General features: G+C 41.6%; 1 protein-coding gene across 5 annotated transcripts in view; it reads right to left on the bottom strand.

Moving 5' to 3' along the window:
- Positions 1-1,197: 1,197 nt before the first annotated feature.
- RCOR3 (REST corepressor 3) overlaps positions 1,198-15,375 on the bottom strand; it is an 86,523-nt gene continuing 72,345 nt past the window's right edge. For 4 of the 5 annotated variants that reach the window (XM_077485724.1, XM_077485727.1, XM_077485726.1 and 1 more), the window contains 2 exons: positions 8,768-9,009; positions 1,198-5,248 (listed from right to left, as the gene is read on the bottom strand). In XM_077485724.1, the coding sequence (XP_077341850.1) occupies positions 4,904-5,248; positions 8,768-9,009 (587 nt within the window). In that variant the 3' untranslated portion in view covers positions 1,198-4,903. The remainder of the gene's footprint in view (positions 5,249-8,767; positions 9,010-15,375) is intronic. The other variant, XM_077485728.1, reaches the window with a different exon arrangement.

Genomic DNA, 15,375 nt, shown 5'->3' with positions numbered 1-15,375 from the left:
GTACATAAGACACAAAACAGTTTTCATCATAATTACACCAAGACAGATACAGCAAATAAATAAACAATAGCATGACAAGTCTAGCATGATCATTTCTTTTACCTAGGCCATGGGTATATCCTACAAATGACGGTTGATGTGCACTTTAACAAAAACATCATTTATCGCAACTCCACTGTGAACCGCAAGGCCAATTTAACTTAAAGGTTTTTTTTTGTTTTGTTTTTTAGACTTCACATCCATTTTTTTTGGCAAAATAAAATTGAAATGTTTGTTCTGGGTATAAAAGATTTGGCATTAACTAATTTAACATCCCATAAACTAACCCCATTAAAAAAAAACAACCCTTAAACTGAATATTTTAAGCGACTGTCACTTTACCAAACCTTCTGGAATAAGCAAGCCCTCTGACAAACTTACGCATTTGTAAACCTCTCCTGCTGCCGGTGCTGCTGAATCTACCTCCCTTGTGGTTAAGTCCTCCTCTGAACTTCGAGATTTGCTGTGTCCCCCCCGACGCTCACTAATTCTTCCAGCTGACCCCTACACCACTACAGAATACACTAGGTTGGTGGGAGGAACCACTGGGCCTTGTGGTGGACACAGCAGATTGACACTAGGTTGTTGGGGGTGAACCACTGAGAGCTGCAGGGGACACGGTAGGTTGACACTCCCAGTAGTGTCAGTTTCAGAAGATACTTCAGAGGAGGATTTCCTAACAGCAGCCTGGACAGTGGAGAGGTAATATTTCAGAACTTAGGATCAGCATATTTCAGAATGTTTGCTAAAGAGACAGTTGCCTCCAAGTGGAACTGTATCCATTCAAATATTAACATCACTTTAACAAGCCATTAATAAGATTTAAAATAAGCCCTCACTGACCTTTCTGGGTGCAGGCACCATGGAGCTGTGGTGCCATAACTGGTCAGGCCGTGCCACTGGACCAAACAGGTCAATCTTAGGCACAGGGGGATGGAAACATTTAAGATCATAAGGTAGGACATTCCTCTGCAATTCTACTGCTGCCAAAAACCAACACAATAGTTCCGTCAGATCAAATACAATTCAACAATTTTTGTACCTTACTTTTAACAGCTATTGGTTACACAATGCTGCAGATACCCAATACTGACAGAACGGTCATGCCATTAGTAGCACTGATCTCACGCCGAAAACTGTAAATTAAAAATACAACAGGCCAAAAAACAAAAAAATTTAATAAAACACATGGAGAAATACAATGATCCCAACTAGAGGGCAATCAGAAGTGCTTCCAAGCGATAGATGGAAAATCTCAAAATCATAGTGGAGAATCTAGATCAGAAATGTCAGTGTAGAAAAAGCGATGGAACTTTCTACTCTGTGATCACTGCATTCATTTGTCAGCTCTTGCAAGAAGCAACCACAGTTGTCTTACAGAATAATCTCAATAACGTGTGAAGGAAGGAAGGGAAATAATAAATATAATACTAAATATATACATTTTTTTCAGTTTTAAGCTATTGATAAGAGTGAAATACTGATGACACAAATTGACAAGGACACAAACATGATAAGATAACTACACTTCACTGTTATGTTAAAAACATAAGTAGAACAAATAAAGAATAACAACACTTACTGAAGTGGACCCATGAACAACAGACACCAACCAGTTTATGAGAGCGCAAATTGGCCATTTGATGGAATGAAGTGGTGCACCTTCAACCTCGTAATAAAGCAGGGCAAAGAACAACATGCAGCAACTAATAGCAGCCAATTAGAAATAACCAATCATATTTTTTAAGAATTCAAGAGTGATAATTGCTGATTGGCTGGTATAAATTCCTGCATGAATAGGAGAGTGTACTATTATAGTAGAGGAAAGGAAAATAGAGGTGTTGCCCATAGCACCTAATCCTACAGCTACACATGAAACTGTGTTCACTTTAAAATGACTAAACTGCGGGCAGAAATGTGTATCAGACACATGAAGATGTTCACAGCCTGTGTGCTCTCATGTGAAAAATTACATTTTCAGGAACGGGCGCTGTGCCCATACAAACTTCCTCCCCACCTCACACACTATTGGTCAGTGAGGCTGCCAATCTTAGTGACTGACTAATACAGAGGTGTCAAATTCAATTTCATTGTGGGCTAGATTAGCAGTATGGTTGCCCTCAAAAGGCCGGTTGTATGTGGGGTGCTCTACGTACAGAGTTCAGGGGTGCATTATGTACAGAGTGCAGAGTTTTGGGGTGTGTTATGTACAAAGTGCAGAGTTTAGTTTTAATGCGCTTTGCATAATGGGCACCCCAATGGAGTTCTGCCATGTTCTGGCTGCAAAACGGAGTGTGAGAGCCATATGACAAGGCCTGGCGGGCCGATTTTGGCCCATCGGCCTTGTGTTTGACATGTGTGGACTAGTAGCATGGAGGAGAGTGGGTGGAAGCAGACGAATCCAATCACAACTTAAAGCAGAACTTTACCCAAAAGGGGAAGTTACACTTGGTTGGATCGGCATGGTGATCCGAACGGAAGTTGGCTCCCACTTCTTCCCCCACAGCCTGCTGGGATACATCACAGGTCAAAGAAAACTGCGGGACCATTCACAAAGCGCATGCCTGAGAGGGAAGCCAGGAATGAAGCTGCAAGGCTTCACTACCGGTCTACCTTAGTTAAGATGCCAATGCCTGGATCCCAAGCCAATTGAAGAATCGAGTCGGGTGAGGACAGCGCTGGATCCTTGGACACCCAAGTGTCCTTATATTAAAAGTCAGCATCTACAGTACAGTATTTATAGCTGATGGTCGGTGTCATTTTTTTAGGCTGGAGTTCCATGTTAAGTTCCAACTTTGGTTGTGCACTACACACTATAAGAACATATCTCTGTCAGTGGTTTAGCAACTTCAAAGTAAATTCAATTCACTCTAATAACAGAAATGAGTTTCTAAGAGCAGCATTTGTCATCTTCTGATCTTTGAAGTGTAATTTTACATTTACATAATAGACAATGCTGTTGTGTGTTTTTGGGGGTAGGGTGAACAATATTCAGCGTTTCAATTTATTAAAAACAAGCAACATTACTTTTCTTGCGCCTTTGGATCTCCTATTGAATAGAGACCATGCTCCATGAACACTGGCTGAAAAGCAATCCAATACAGTGAGTAAAATAATTTGTGAAATTTTAAAGAATAACTAAGGGCAAAACTTTTTTTTTTTTAGTTTTGGATAGAGTAGAGAGGGATTAGAACCCCTGTCAGTTTTTATTGCTGTCTGTGCCCCATTAGGGAGATTCATCCTCTCTGAAGCCTTGTACACACGGTCGGAGAATCCGTCGGAATGTGTCCTATCGGACCGTGTCGTCAGATAATCCGACTGTGTGTGGTATGCATCGGACTGATTCCGTCCAAATCTCCATCGGACCCCATTTTCCAACATGTTGGAAATATTTCCCGACCAACTTGGCCGGTCGGACCCAATCCGATCATGTGTAGAGAATTTTGATCGGACCAAGTGCCACGCATGCTTAGATCACATTCCTACATCAAAGCTATTGGCTACTAGCCTGAATGTAGTCCCATCGTAACGAAATTACATCATCACGTTCTGAAAGATCGGATTTTTCGCCAACTTTGTCCGACCGTGTGTATGCAACAGTTTCGGACAAGATCCGACGGGCAGAATCTGACGGATTTGGTTGTGGAAATCTCCGACCGTGTGTACAGGGGCTGATTGTCCAGTTTGCCGTTATCATTTAAAGTGAAACAAAAATCCAAATATTGGGTTGTCCCTAGAAAAGTAATACAGTGGAACACTCGTTTTGGTGACCTGGGGGTCCCCTAGAATTTTCCTTCATTTGCAGGGATATCCTCTCACTTTCTGTTTGGCTATGGGACAGGAAATTAAGGAAAATCTCCCCAATGGAACACAGATGGCAAAAAAGAAAAACATATCTGAGGGGTTATAACACTACCTTGCTCTATACAAAATGGGAAAAAAAGTTTTGTCCATGGTTCAACTTTAATGCAATCCATGATATAATTCTACTTATACTACAATTATTAACTTGCAAAGGTCCTGTATTTTCCTTTAATCTGAGATTTATGTAATTTATCCTAACCAGATGCTTTTTACATGTGTGATTCTGCACACTACTGTAACTAGATGTTACATGATTATATGCAGTCTTCATCTCTGCACGGTACAATGCAGCCTCCAATACCCAATATGACAAAACTTGGCCTGCACCTTCGCAGTTCTCAAGAACTGGTGCCCTCAGTACACTATATTACAGGAAACAAGGCCATCTAAATAAGTATTATGACTTGGTGGACTACAGTTATGGCTGGATGAAAAACAGTGGCCCATGGGCAGTTAAGATATCTCTTCAGCTGTGAATTTAAGGAAACCTCTAATATTTGTCGGTGACAGGTTCACTTTAATGTTGGGTTAGCGACAACATGGTCATCTGTGCTCTTTGTGCATGGTTCACTTTAACACTGGTTAGCATAATCAGATATGTTTTATAACTCTTCACATTGTACATCACTTAACCATTCACAAGTTAATTTGGGAATTATTGCATAATATGGTCAGCCAATAAGTGCACAATTATATCACACATAATAACAAGTAACAGATGATTCTAGGGAAAAAAACAAAAAATAAAATAAAACACACACTTTGGTGTACAAGAGGTTTACATCTGACTCTATGTATATAAAAAAAGGCTACATTACATTCTGTATCAGTTTAGTGTATGGTACAAAAATCCTTAACTTCTGAAACGTCATGATCTTTGTTAGAAGTGGTAGGAGGATTTGTCAAACTTTGGACAGGGGCTCCAAAACTGACTCTTCTCTCTCAAAAATAGCTTATTAAAAAGTTCACCTTTTTAAGCTGAGAACCTATCTGCATAAAATCAATGCATTGTCTGCTGTTGTTCGGTTTGAATCCCGATAAGGGAAGGAGGCTGCGGACCAGAGCTTGTGGTCATGACTGGCCTTGGGTTCAGACGAGGGGGCAAGGAGCTAGCAGGCCGAATTAGAGGAGGAGGCGGCTGGTTGAGGGTGGGCCTTGGCTGGACAAAGCGAGCCTGCTGCTGCAGTGGTGGAGGTTGCCGATGTAGGGCTGGGGCAGCTGGTAGTGAGGGCCGAAGAAGAGGTGGAGGCTGGTTCAAGGCTGATGCAGAAGCTGCTGGTGTTGGGGCAGAGGACTGTTCTGGAAGTGACTGGTTGGTTGGAGGAACTGTCTGGCTGTTCTGTACCTAAGACCAAACAAAAAGGAAAAAAATACATTTAAAAGTTAAATCCTTTAATAAAGGGATTCTGTACTCACCGTAAAATCCTTTTCACTAAACACCTAGGGGGACGCAAAGAAGATGAAGCAAAGCAACAGACCTTGCCTTTAGATGGTATTACACTGAGAAACTGAAAACCATTATCCCTCCTAGATCGTCCTTCAAATCCCCACCTTCTAAGCCCTTGTACACACGATCGGACATTCCGACAGAAAATGACAGATCGGGCAGTGTTGTCGGATAATCCGAATGTGTATGGGCTCCATAGGACTGTTTCCGTCGGAATATTCGATGGACAAAGTTTTAGAGCTGGGATATAAAACTTTCTGACAACATGATCCGATTGGACTTCGTCCGATTGTGGGTAGAGAATTCCGATCGGACAAAGTGCCACGCATGCTCAGATCAAATTCCTAGACGAAAGCTATTGGCTACTAGCCTGAACGTAGTCCCGTCGTAACGAAATAACATCATCGCGTTACGTACAATCGGATTTTCCGACAACTTTGTCCGACCGTGTGTATGCAACACAAGTTTCGGACAACAACCTTCAGACAAAATCCGATGGATTTTGTTGTCGGAATGTCCGACCGTGTGTACAAGGGCTAAGGAAAGAAAGAACAAACTCAGTGTGCACATTTTATAAAAATGCAAAGCTGTAGCTTATACTTTCCTTAGTTATAGCGGGACATCTATAGGCTTTTGGAGCTAGAGAAATCTAAAAGGAGGAGCTCCAGGCTCCCCCCAAAAAACAAAAGACATCAGCTACAAATACTGCAGCTGTTGACTTTTAATATAAGGACATTTAGGCTGGGTTCACACTGCAGCGATGCGGGAACGCCGCGAATCCGCGGCGGGTTCCCGCATCGCATACCTCCCGGTGGCAGTTCACACTGCCCTATGCAAACTGCTGGGAGTGTCAGTGAAACGTTAATGACACCCCCAGATCAGTTCGCATATCGCAGTGCGATCTGCAAACTCAGACAGGAATCGGATCGCACGGTGTGAACACCCATGCGATCCGATTCTGCTGCGGAGCAAAAAAGGGTCCTGTGCAAGTTTGGGGTGGGTGCGATACGAATTCAGCCATACTATCTGTATGGCTGAACTTGCATCGCACAGAGATTGGATGTGATTTGCACTGAAGTGCGGTGCGAATCACATCTGATTCTCGTAACCGCAGCAGTGTGAACCCAGCCTTACTCGTCCAGGGATCCAGCAGACCACCCAAGCCGATTCTTCATTCAGATTCGGGTACAGGCGCCAGCATCCCGAGTAAGGGAAATGAGAAGTGAAGCCCTGCGGCTACATAGCCGGTTTCCTACTGCTCCTTGTGAATGGTCCCGTAGTCTTCTGGGACCTGTGATTGATTACCAGAAGACTGCAGGGTAAGGAGGGGGGCTGAATGTTCAGCTCAGATCGCCACGGCACATCTGACCAGAAGTGGGAGCGGGTATCTGCCAAAACCGGGTGGGGGGTCTGAGGTATATGCAAACAGGCAGAACTTCTTATTTTGGGTGAAATTCCACTTAAGCTACTACCATCCAAATTTGGTGCATGAAATGGGTTTGAGGGCTAGGTTTCTTAACACCAGTATAATTATGGTAAATTCCAACCCAGCAACAACTAAGCAAAAGGAACCTGCATGTGAACCAGATTCCAATGTTGGGAGTTCCTTATGCCACTACTGTTTTAAGGGTCAAGCCAGTGTGTCTTGTCCTGCCTTGGATTTAATGTCTAATATACAATAGAGTATATCTTTTGGGAGTGCGGCAGTCCGGACATTCTTCTTGATTCTGGCCAAAACAGTTTTTTCTAGGTCTGGACAGAATAAAGAATTGTCACCACTTCCACCAGGCTTTTACTGTATCCCCATTGGAGGGATTAATTTATTTGTTGCCTTTTGAACATAGTGGTATAAGCATTTTGTTGTATACGTTTTAAATTTGCCAAAAAATACTTGTTGATCCTGAGAGTACTTTGCCCTTATTTCTGCTTCCTGTTCTGAGGTGACAATGCTACTCATAAATCTCCTAATCCAGTCTTAGCGCTGTCAGTATCACATGTGTATTCCCAGGCTAGGACAACAGAAAACTGAGCATGACGTCCTGCAAAGTCCCATTGTCAGTCAGTGGCAAGACGGTATTGACCTAAAGCCGACAGCAACATCACAGGCCATAGCCAGAGACGATGCAGCTGCTCCCCCCCCGACGACCTAGGGGTGCACAAGGCTGAAAATGAGAATTGGGGGAATGTGAATGCTGTACAAAAAGTATTCATTTGATATTTAAAAATATAACATTTTTATTGTATTATACATGTTAAAATCAATCCAATAAAAGCTTAATTTCAAATTACATGGTTTCATTGTCATCATTTTATAGCGGTAAGGAGATTGTTGATCCCATCATTTTTCACCCTACAAGGCCTTTGTTGGGGGACACCACTAATAAACTTGTAACTGTATAAAAAAAGCAAATCAACAGGTAAATAAATTGTAAAATTGTAGCTTAGTTCAATTTTACTACCTCTTGCAGTCATCAGATATCTCCTCGCTTGTACATCAATCTGGGAGTCCATATTGAATATTATCTTGTAACCACTATTTTAGTCATAGAATTTGCACTCGGTATTAGAGTGAGGATATTATATTGATTGGGTAATATAAATATTTTTTGTGATGTATTCCCTGAAGAGGCCCTTGTAGGTTGGGATCAACAATCTCCTTACCACTATAAAATTATGACAATGAAACCAGGTAATTGGAAATTAATATTTTATTGGATTGATTTTAACATTTATAATTCAATAAAAATGTTATGTTTTTATGCACTGTAAAAAAAAAAAAAAAAAAAATATATATATATATATATATATATATATATATATATATATATATATATATATATATATATATATATATATATATATATATATAAATCTCTGTTCATGAGCACCTTTAAAAAGTTTCCTAGTTGCATACTACCTTGCTTGCTTCATATTTACTTTACCTTTCCCACACTCCATTAAAGGTAGTAGGAGTAATGGAAGAAAAATAGTTGGTCCTGAAAGCATAAGCTAATGGTACTGTCACCTCCTTAGAGGACTATCAATGTATATAGTTAAATGTCTTTCAGCATCTTAGTGCTCCAAAACTGTAAAAATTTGGCCTATACCTCAGCTTCATCTTCTTAGAGTCCCTCTATGTGTGGGAAGGAAAATCAAGTTTATAGACTAAAAAAACAAAAATAAAAACACATGTTTATATGCATTACATAGCAATGTATAGTATAATCTAATAAAAGTAACTTTTGAACAAATATCATACTATTCATATATTTATATAAAAAGCATACATAAACATAATATTCAAGTGTAGACAATTACAGATTAGCATTTTACACTGCTGAATACTACCTATTTATCATTAATAACTACAAAAAAGAAAAAAAATGACATGTCTGAGCGGCGGGCACACAAACACACCTCATCCTCTTCATCAGTGCTCTTTCCTGATGGTACATGAGAAGTGTTTTTTGTGTCATCCCCTAAAGCAGAGGCATCACCATTAGAGGCCTGGGTTCCTTGTTCTGCTTCCCATTCCTGCAATACCTCCTCTAAGTTAAACCGACGCCTGTAGTTTACAAAGAAGTTCTTCACTTGACCCACTGTCTTGTTGCCAATTACATCTGCAATAGCTTGAAAATCTTTACCATATTTGCGGACACCTGGAAGGCAAAGTACAACATTCACCAAAGATGGCAGGCACATTCGAGTGCTTTGTATGTTAACAAATCGTGCACGGTTTAAAATTTTGGTTTCTACACATCTTGTGGCAACATGATAGCGATCGTTCTTATTTGTTCTTTTTATGACACTTGTTGCCTTTACAAAATAAATATACACAGGCAAGTACATTTCAGGCCATTATTTAAAAAAATATAGGAAGGCATCACATGCCATAGAAGCAGTTTAATACCTACCTGTTCTATTGATCTTTCCTCAGATCTTCGCTCTTGTAGAGCAATGGCCTCTTCACATCCAACACAGTGAGGTTGATTTACTAAAACTGGAGAGTGCAAAATCTGCTGCAGCTCTGCATAGAAACAATCAGCTTTGTCAAAGCTTAATTGAACAAGCTGAAGTTAGAAGCCGATTGGCTACCATGCACAGCTGCACCAGATTTTGCACTCTCCAGTTTTAGTAAATGAACCCCAATGTGATGGACACCTGAACTCCCGCTGTGGTTCCTTTCCACTGGCTCCTACACCATTACAGTACACAGATGTGACATAAGGGTACGTGGAAAGAACCACGGGGGACATAGGCATCCAATACTCCTGAAAGTGTTGGATGTGAATATATTTTAGGTAGCCATATCTCTTACAGTAAAGATAAGAGGAATAGTGACAAGACAGTTGAGTATAAAGTGTTTTATGGCAGGTGGTACTTTGCTCCATTTTTTTAACATAGCGACAGAGCCGTGTTAAAGGACTGGTCAACTCAAAACCATTACTTCAGTTTTGGGTAGATAATAGTAGGTTGGACCACCCAGTGCTCCTATCACTTGGAAACTGTGGTTGTTAGCTCACCCAACAGTAGAGGTTTCTGCAAGAGGGCTCTCACTGTCGGAGATGGGCAGAGTTGGAACAGTTGGTCTTGGAGGCCTCAAAAATATATAAGCAAACAACGGGTGACTTAGCCCACAGGCATCCAACCATAACTGAAATATTGCTTTTGGGTGGCCCAACTTTTTAACAACAGTGAAAACAATGATGATGGGCAGTAGTCAATTAGAATGTAGCTCCCAATAAACTCATTCTCAGCTGGTGAAAATTAAACTACATGAGTAGCCTACATGCAATGTTCTATGTGACTTTATTGAGGTTGGGCCTTGTTTAGGCTGAGTTCACACTTATGCAAATTGGATACTGGTTTTCCAGCATCCAGTTTGCATGACAGGAGAGTTGTGCCCGGCTCTCAATGGAGCCAGTTCACACACCACTGGGGCGGCCGCGGTGCAGACTGCAGAAGGGTCCTGTGCATCTTCTGGTCCATTTCAAGTGCAAATTCAGCCAAAAAATTGGACTTGATTCGCACCTGATATGGTAAACAGACACGCATCGGACCCCCTGCTGTGAGTCGCGGCCGCAGCGTGTGTGAACCCAGTCTACATCAAAAAAATGTATAGCCAGCAAACGGCCAGGTGGAATTAAAGAAAACCTGTAATATCAGCAACATGTAAAAGGAAAATTGTGAATAGAAAAAACAAGCAAATTGGAAGTCACTCCATCAAACAGGGGGATTGCAAGATATCATACCTTCTTAGTGGTTGTGTTTCTATTCATAATTTGTTGTTACATTATTGGCAAACCACAGTCTGCACTACCAAACTATATACTATTAGATTTACCTGTTCTAGGATATGGTGAACATACTGGACTTGTGATATTATTATTATTATTATTATTATTATTATACAGGATTTATATAGCGCCAGTTTTCGCAGTGCTTTACAACATGAGATATAAGAAAAACATGGTAGGCTGTCATTGTCGACCTCTCTTAAGCTACAGTGCACATTAGAGTGTCACTAAAGCCACATCATAAAAAACTATCAATACATGGTGTATTACATGCTGTTCATACTCAGTAACTATGAGATTTGTTTTCTGTATTCTGCAAAAAACCTGGCTGATCCTGCTGTTCTCTATATCCACCTTCTGTTAATGCCCCCAATTCAGCTAGGGATTTTACAGCTGTGGTGGCAACTCTACACATGCTTAGTTTTCAGTGAGTTTCTATGCTGAGAACTTCCTCCCTATCACATCTGAGCAGCCCATGTGATTATAAAGTCACACATGTGGGCGTTTACACAGTGGTAAATGACGGTCCACTCCCTACATGTCCACTAACCAGCTAAACACAATAGGGGCAAAATATTACATGTAGTGAATTGGAGACTTCACCTCCCTGTTATTCTAGGACACAGGCTGGAGTGGTGTGATACAACCTGTGACTGGCAGAAATCCACCCACGCCCTTTTATTTCCAAAAAATAATAAAACATTTATTTCAAATATATATTTGTATTAAAATTTGAAACAGTTTATTGATATTAATCATGTATTTTTACTCTGTATTCCAAAGGCAGTTTTTTCTTTTTTTTATGTTGTAACATTAGACCGGCAGCAAAGGATCAGAAGCTCCTCCTGCTTATGTTTCCCTGCAGTGAGGCTGGGAAAGATCTGGGTCATGTGACAGTTGTATATCGATCAGAAAAAAGGTACTTAGATGTCTTTTTTAAATAAAATAATTACAGTATTATCATCCACGTACAGAAATAGAAAGGACAACGTAAATTAAACTGTGTGTTTTATATCACTTTAAGACCGCATTAGAAATAGCGTCTACAATCCGCCCTAAAACTGCTGCACCCTTGTCTGTAATGTGAAAGCCCCGATGGCTTTCACACTGCAGCGGTGCGCTGGCAGAACGTCAGGAAAAGTCCTGCCAGCAGCTTCTTTGGAGCGGTGAAGGAGCGATGTGTTTACCGCTCCTCCACCGCTGCTCCCCATTGAAATCAATGGGGCAGCAATGTAATACCGCCGGCAAAACGCCACTATTGTGGCGTATTGCCGGCGGTTTTAACCCTTTCTCAGCCGGTAGCAGGGGTTAAAAGTGGCCCGCTACCGGCCGAAATGCGCCTAAAAATAGCGGCGTTTTACTGCCGACGCTATGGGTAGCATGGTGTGAAAGGGGTCTAAAAATGCTAATTGCTTCAATACTTTAGTCACGCACCCAGGAACAAGTATGCCCATGAGAACATCTGACTTTCTTGGAGCCCCTTTAAAACCCAGGTACAAGCTTTTTTTAGAAATGGCGGCCCACAGATTTCTCCCAAGACAGGTTTATGTTTAAATTAAAAATTGTTGCTGCTGTGCTTTTACGTTTCAAGGTTACTAAATAAATACCGTAGTTGTACACAGGAAAACTAACATTGATTTACTTCAAAACGCATGTAACATGCTCTAGTTCCTGTCCCTCCCCCCCCAGGTACTGCCTGATCTCCCCCCTGACAGTAGGCGGGGGGGGGGGGTCTTCATCATGCACCCACTTTCTCGTTTGAAAATTGTCATGGCTGTGCGGAGCTCTGCCCGCAAAGCCACATCATTCATTCATAGATATCTGTGAATGAGGAACTACAAGTCCCATCTTCCACTGCAGAGGGTGGCTTGTAGTTCTCAAAGAACTTTGAGGGAGCTGATGAGTGCCTTCGTAGTTCATTGACACTTCCCCCAGCTTATAAACAGACAGCCCTTTTGGAGGTATGGGCAAGAACACTGGAGGCAGCTTCTACAGGAGCCTAACATTGCATCTGTCATCTACTGATCTGCAGACTCCTCTGAAAAAAAAAACGTACATTTTTTTTCTGAAAACATACTTGCATTTATTTATTTTTTCAAAAAGGTGAACTTTAAACTTTAACTAGCAAAAGCACAATCAGGTACTCAAAGGGAGCAAGGCTTCCAAAGTTTCAAAATCCTCAATTCAGGTTCTTGCACCCAGTAAACCTTTCTGGGACTATGCCATAAACAGGCCTCAACTATTGCCCTAACTAAGCCCCCTCTCTGCTATTTAGCAATCCAATGTCAGAGTCTCAGTTGTCAAGAGAGGGTCTTTGTGCAGGCTGGCTTAGCTCCAAGATCTGAGGATTAACAGCAAAGGTATCTGCAGCCACCATAAACTGCCTGCCCTAAATGACTATTGTTTTGTTACAAATTTATTTTATGACTTACCAAAAATAGTTCGTCGGAAAATCAGCAAAACAGACTTTAGAATCAATACCATTACTGGGAAAACAATAGCTGTTAGAAGAGCTAAATATAACAAGAATAGCCTGGCCTTGAAAGCTAAATTTTCTAACTCCTATCCTGGGAGCTTTGGGACACTATAGTATATAAACCAGACCTAGCAATTGTGCCAGTGTAGCAGAGTAACAGTGTAATAAAAGTTGCTCATGCTTGCTTGTGCCAATAGATTAAAATGACAACAGCCCAAATTAATATTTATGTACAGCACAAGCTTTAAATGTGTAAATGCATGCGCATTAGAAAATGTGTTAGACCCTTTTCACACTGGGGCGGGGGCAGCGTCGGTCGTAAAATGCCGCTATTTTTAGTGGTGCTTTACCGCCAATTTCGCACCGCTATTCGGGCGCTTTTACCCCCTCGCTAGCAGGTGAGAAAGGGTTAAAACCACAGCAAAGTGCTGCTGCAGCAGCGCCATGCCTGCGGTATAGCCGCGCTGCCCTGTTGATTCCAAAGATGCTGCTAGCAGGACTTTTTTTACTGTCCTGCCAGCGCACTGCACCAGTGTGAAAGCCCCGACCCAGCAGAGGCTCTTTCAGGGTACTTTGCAGGTGCTATTTTTAGCACCGTAGCGCCTGCAAAGTGCCCCAGACTGTGAAAGGGGTCTTAAGAGTGGGAAGGAGAGACAGGCAAAAAGAGGTTTTCTGGTGCTATATGGACGAAGGCAACCCTGGCATCGCTTTAGATGCATAAGCTCTGCTGTGCATTCACTTCTACCTGTAAATGCACATAGAAAATAGACACAATTCAAAGTATTTTAACCAGTTCTGGACCAGCCGCCGCAGTTGTACTGCGGCAAGTTGGCTCCCCTGGGCGAAGCTGTAACTGTATGTTGGCCTTTTAAGATGCTGTAGGAGGCGTGCAGACGCTCTAGCAGCGTTTGCCCGGAGCCGATGCGATTCCACGATCATTCGCGACAGAGCGAGAACCATGATCTATGTGTGTAAACACACAAATCCCGGTTCTCTCAGGGGAGAGTTGACAGTTTGTGTGTTCATAGCAAGTATGAACACCGATCTCTCTCCTCCCCTAGTCAGTCCCATCCCCCCTACAGTTCGAACACACTAAAGGAACACAGTTAACCCCTTAATCGCCCCCTAGTGTAAACCCCAGTGACATTTATACAGTAATCAGTACATTTTTATAGCACTGATCACTGTATAATTATCAATGGTCTGAAAAATGTGTCAAAAAAAAAAAACGCAGATCACCGCCATTACTAGTAAAAAAATAAAATAAAAATACCATAAATCTATCCGCTATTTTGTAGGCACTATAATTTTTTGCGCAAACCAATATGTTTATTGTGATTTTTTTAACCAAAAATATGTAGAATATATATATATATATACAGTGGTGTGAAAAAGTGTTTGCCCCCTTCCTCATTTTCTGTTCCTTTGCATGTTTGTCACACTTAAGTGTTTCGGAACATCAAACCAATTTAAACAATAGTCAAGGACAACACAAGTAAACACAAAATGCAATTTGTAAATGAAGGTGTTTATTATTAAAGGTAAAAAAAAATCCAAACCATCATGGCCCTGTGTGAAAAAGTGATTGCCCCCCTTGTTAAAATATACTATAACTGTGGTTGTCCACACCTGAGTTCAATTTCTCTAGCCACACCCAGGCCTGATTATTGCCACACCTGTTCACAATCAAGGCATCACTTAAATAGGAGCTGCTTGACACAGTAAGGTCCACCAGAAGATCCTTAAAAGCTACACATCATGCCGAGACCCAAAGAAATTCAGGAACAATTGAGAAAGAAAGTAATTGAGATCTATCAGTCTGGAAAGGGTTATAAAGCCATTTCCAAAGCTTTGGGAATCCAGCGAACCACAGTGAGAGCCATTATCCACAAATGGCGAAAACATGGAACAGTGGTGAACCTTCCCAGGAGTGGCCGGCCGCCCAAAATTACCCCAAGAGCGCAGCGACGACTCATCCAAGAGGTCACAAAAGACCCCACAACAACGTCCAAGGAACTGCAGGCCTCACTTGCCTCAGTTAAGGTCAGCGTTCATGCCTCCACCATCAGGAAAAGACTGGGCACAAATGGCCTGCATGGCAGAGTTCCAAGGAGAAAACCACTGCTGAGCAAAAAGAACATCAAAGCTCGTCTCAATTTCTCCACAACACATCTTGATGATCCCCAAGACTTTTGAGACAACATTCTGTGGACCGATGAGACAAAAGTGGAACTCTTTGGAAGGTGTGTGTC

This window comes from Lithobates pipiens, unplaced genomic scaffold (genome assembly GCF_037356315.1).
Source record: "Lithobates pipiens isolate NorthernLeopardFrog02 unplaced genomic scaffold, aLitPip1_a1.2 Scaffold_18, whole genome shotgun sequence".
NCBI classification, from domain to species: domain Eukaryota; kingdom Metazoa; phylum Chordata; class Amphibia; order Anura; family Ranidae; genus Lithobates; species Lithobates pipiens.
This window is presented reverse-complemented; position numbering and strand designations above follow the sequence as displayed.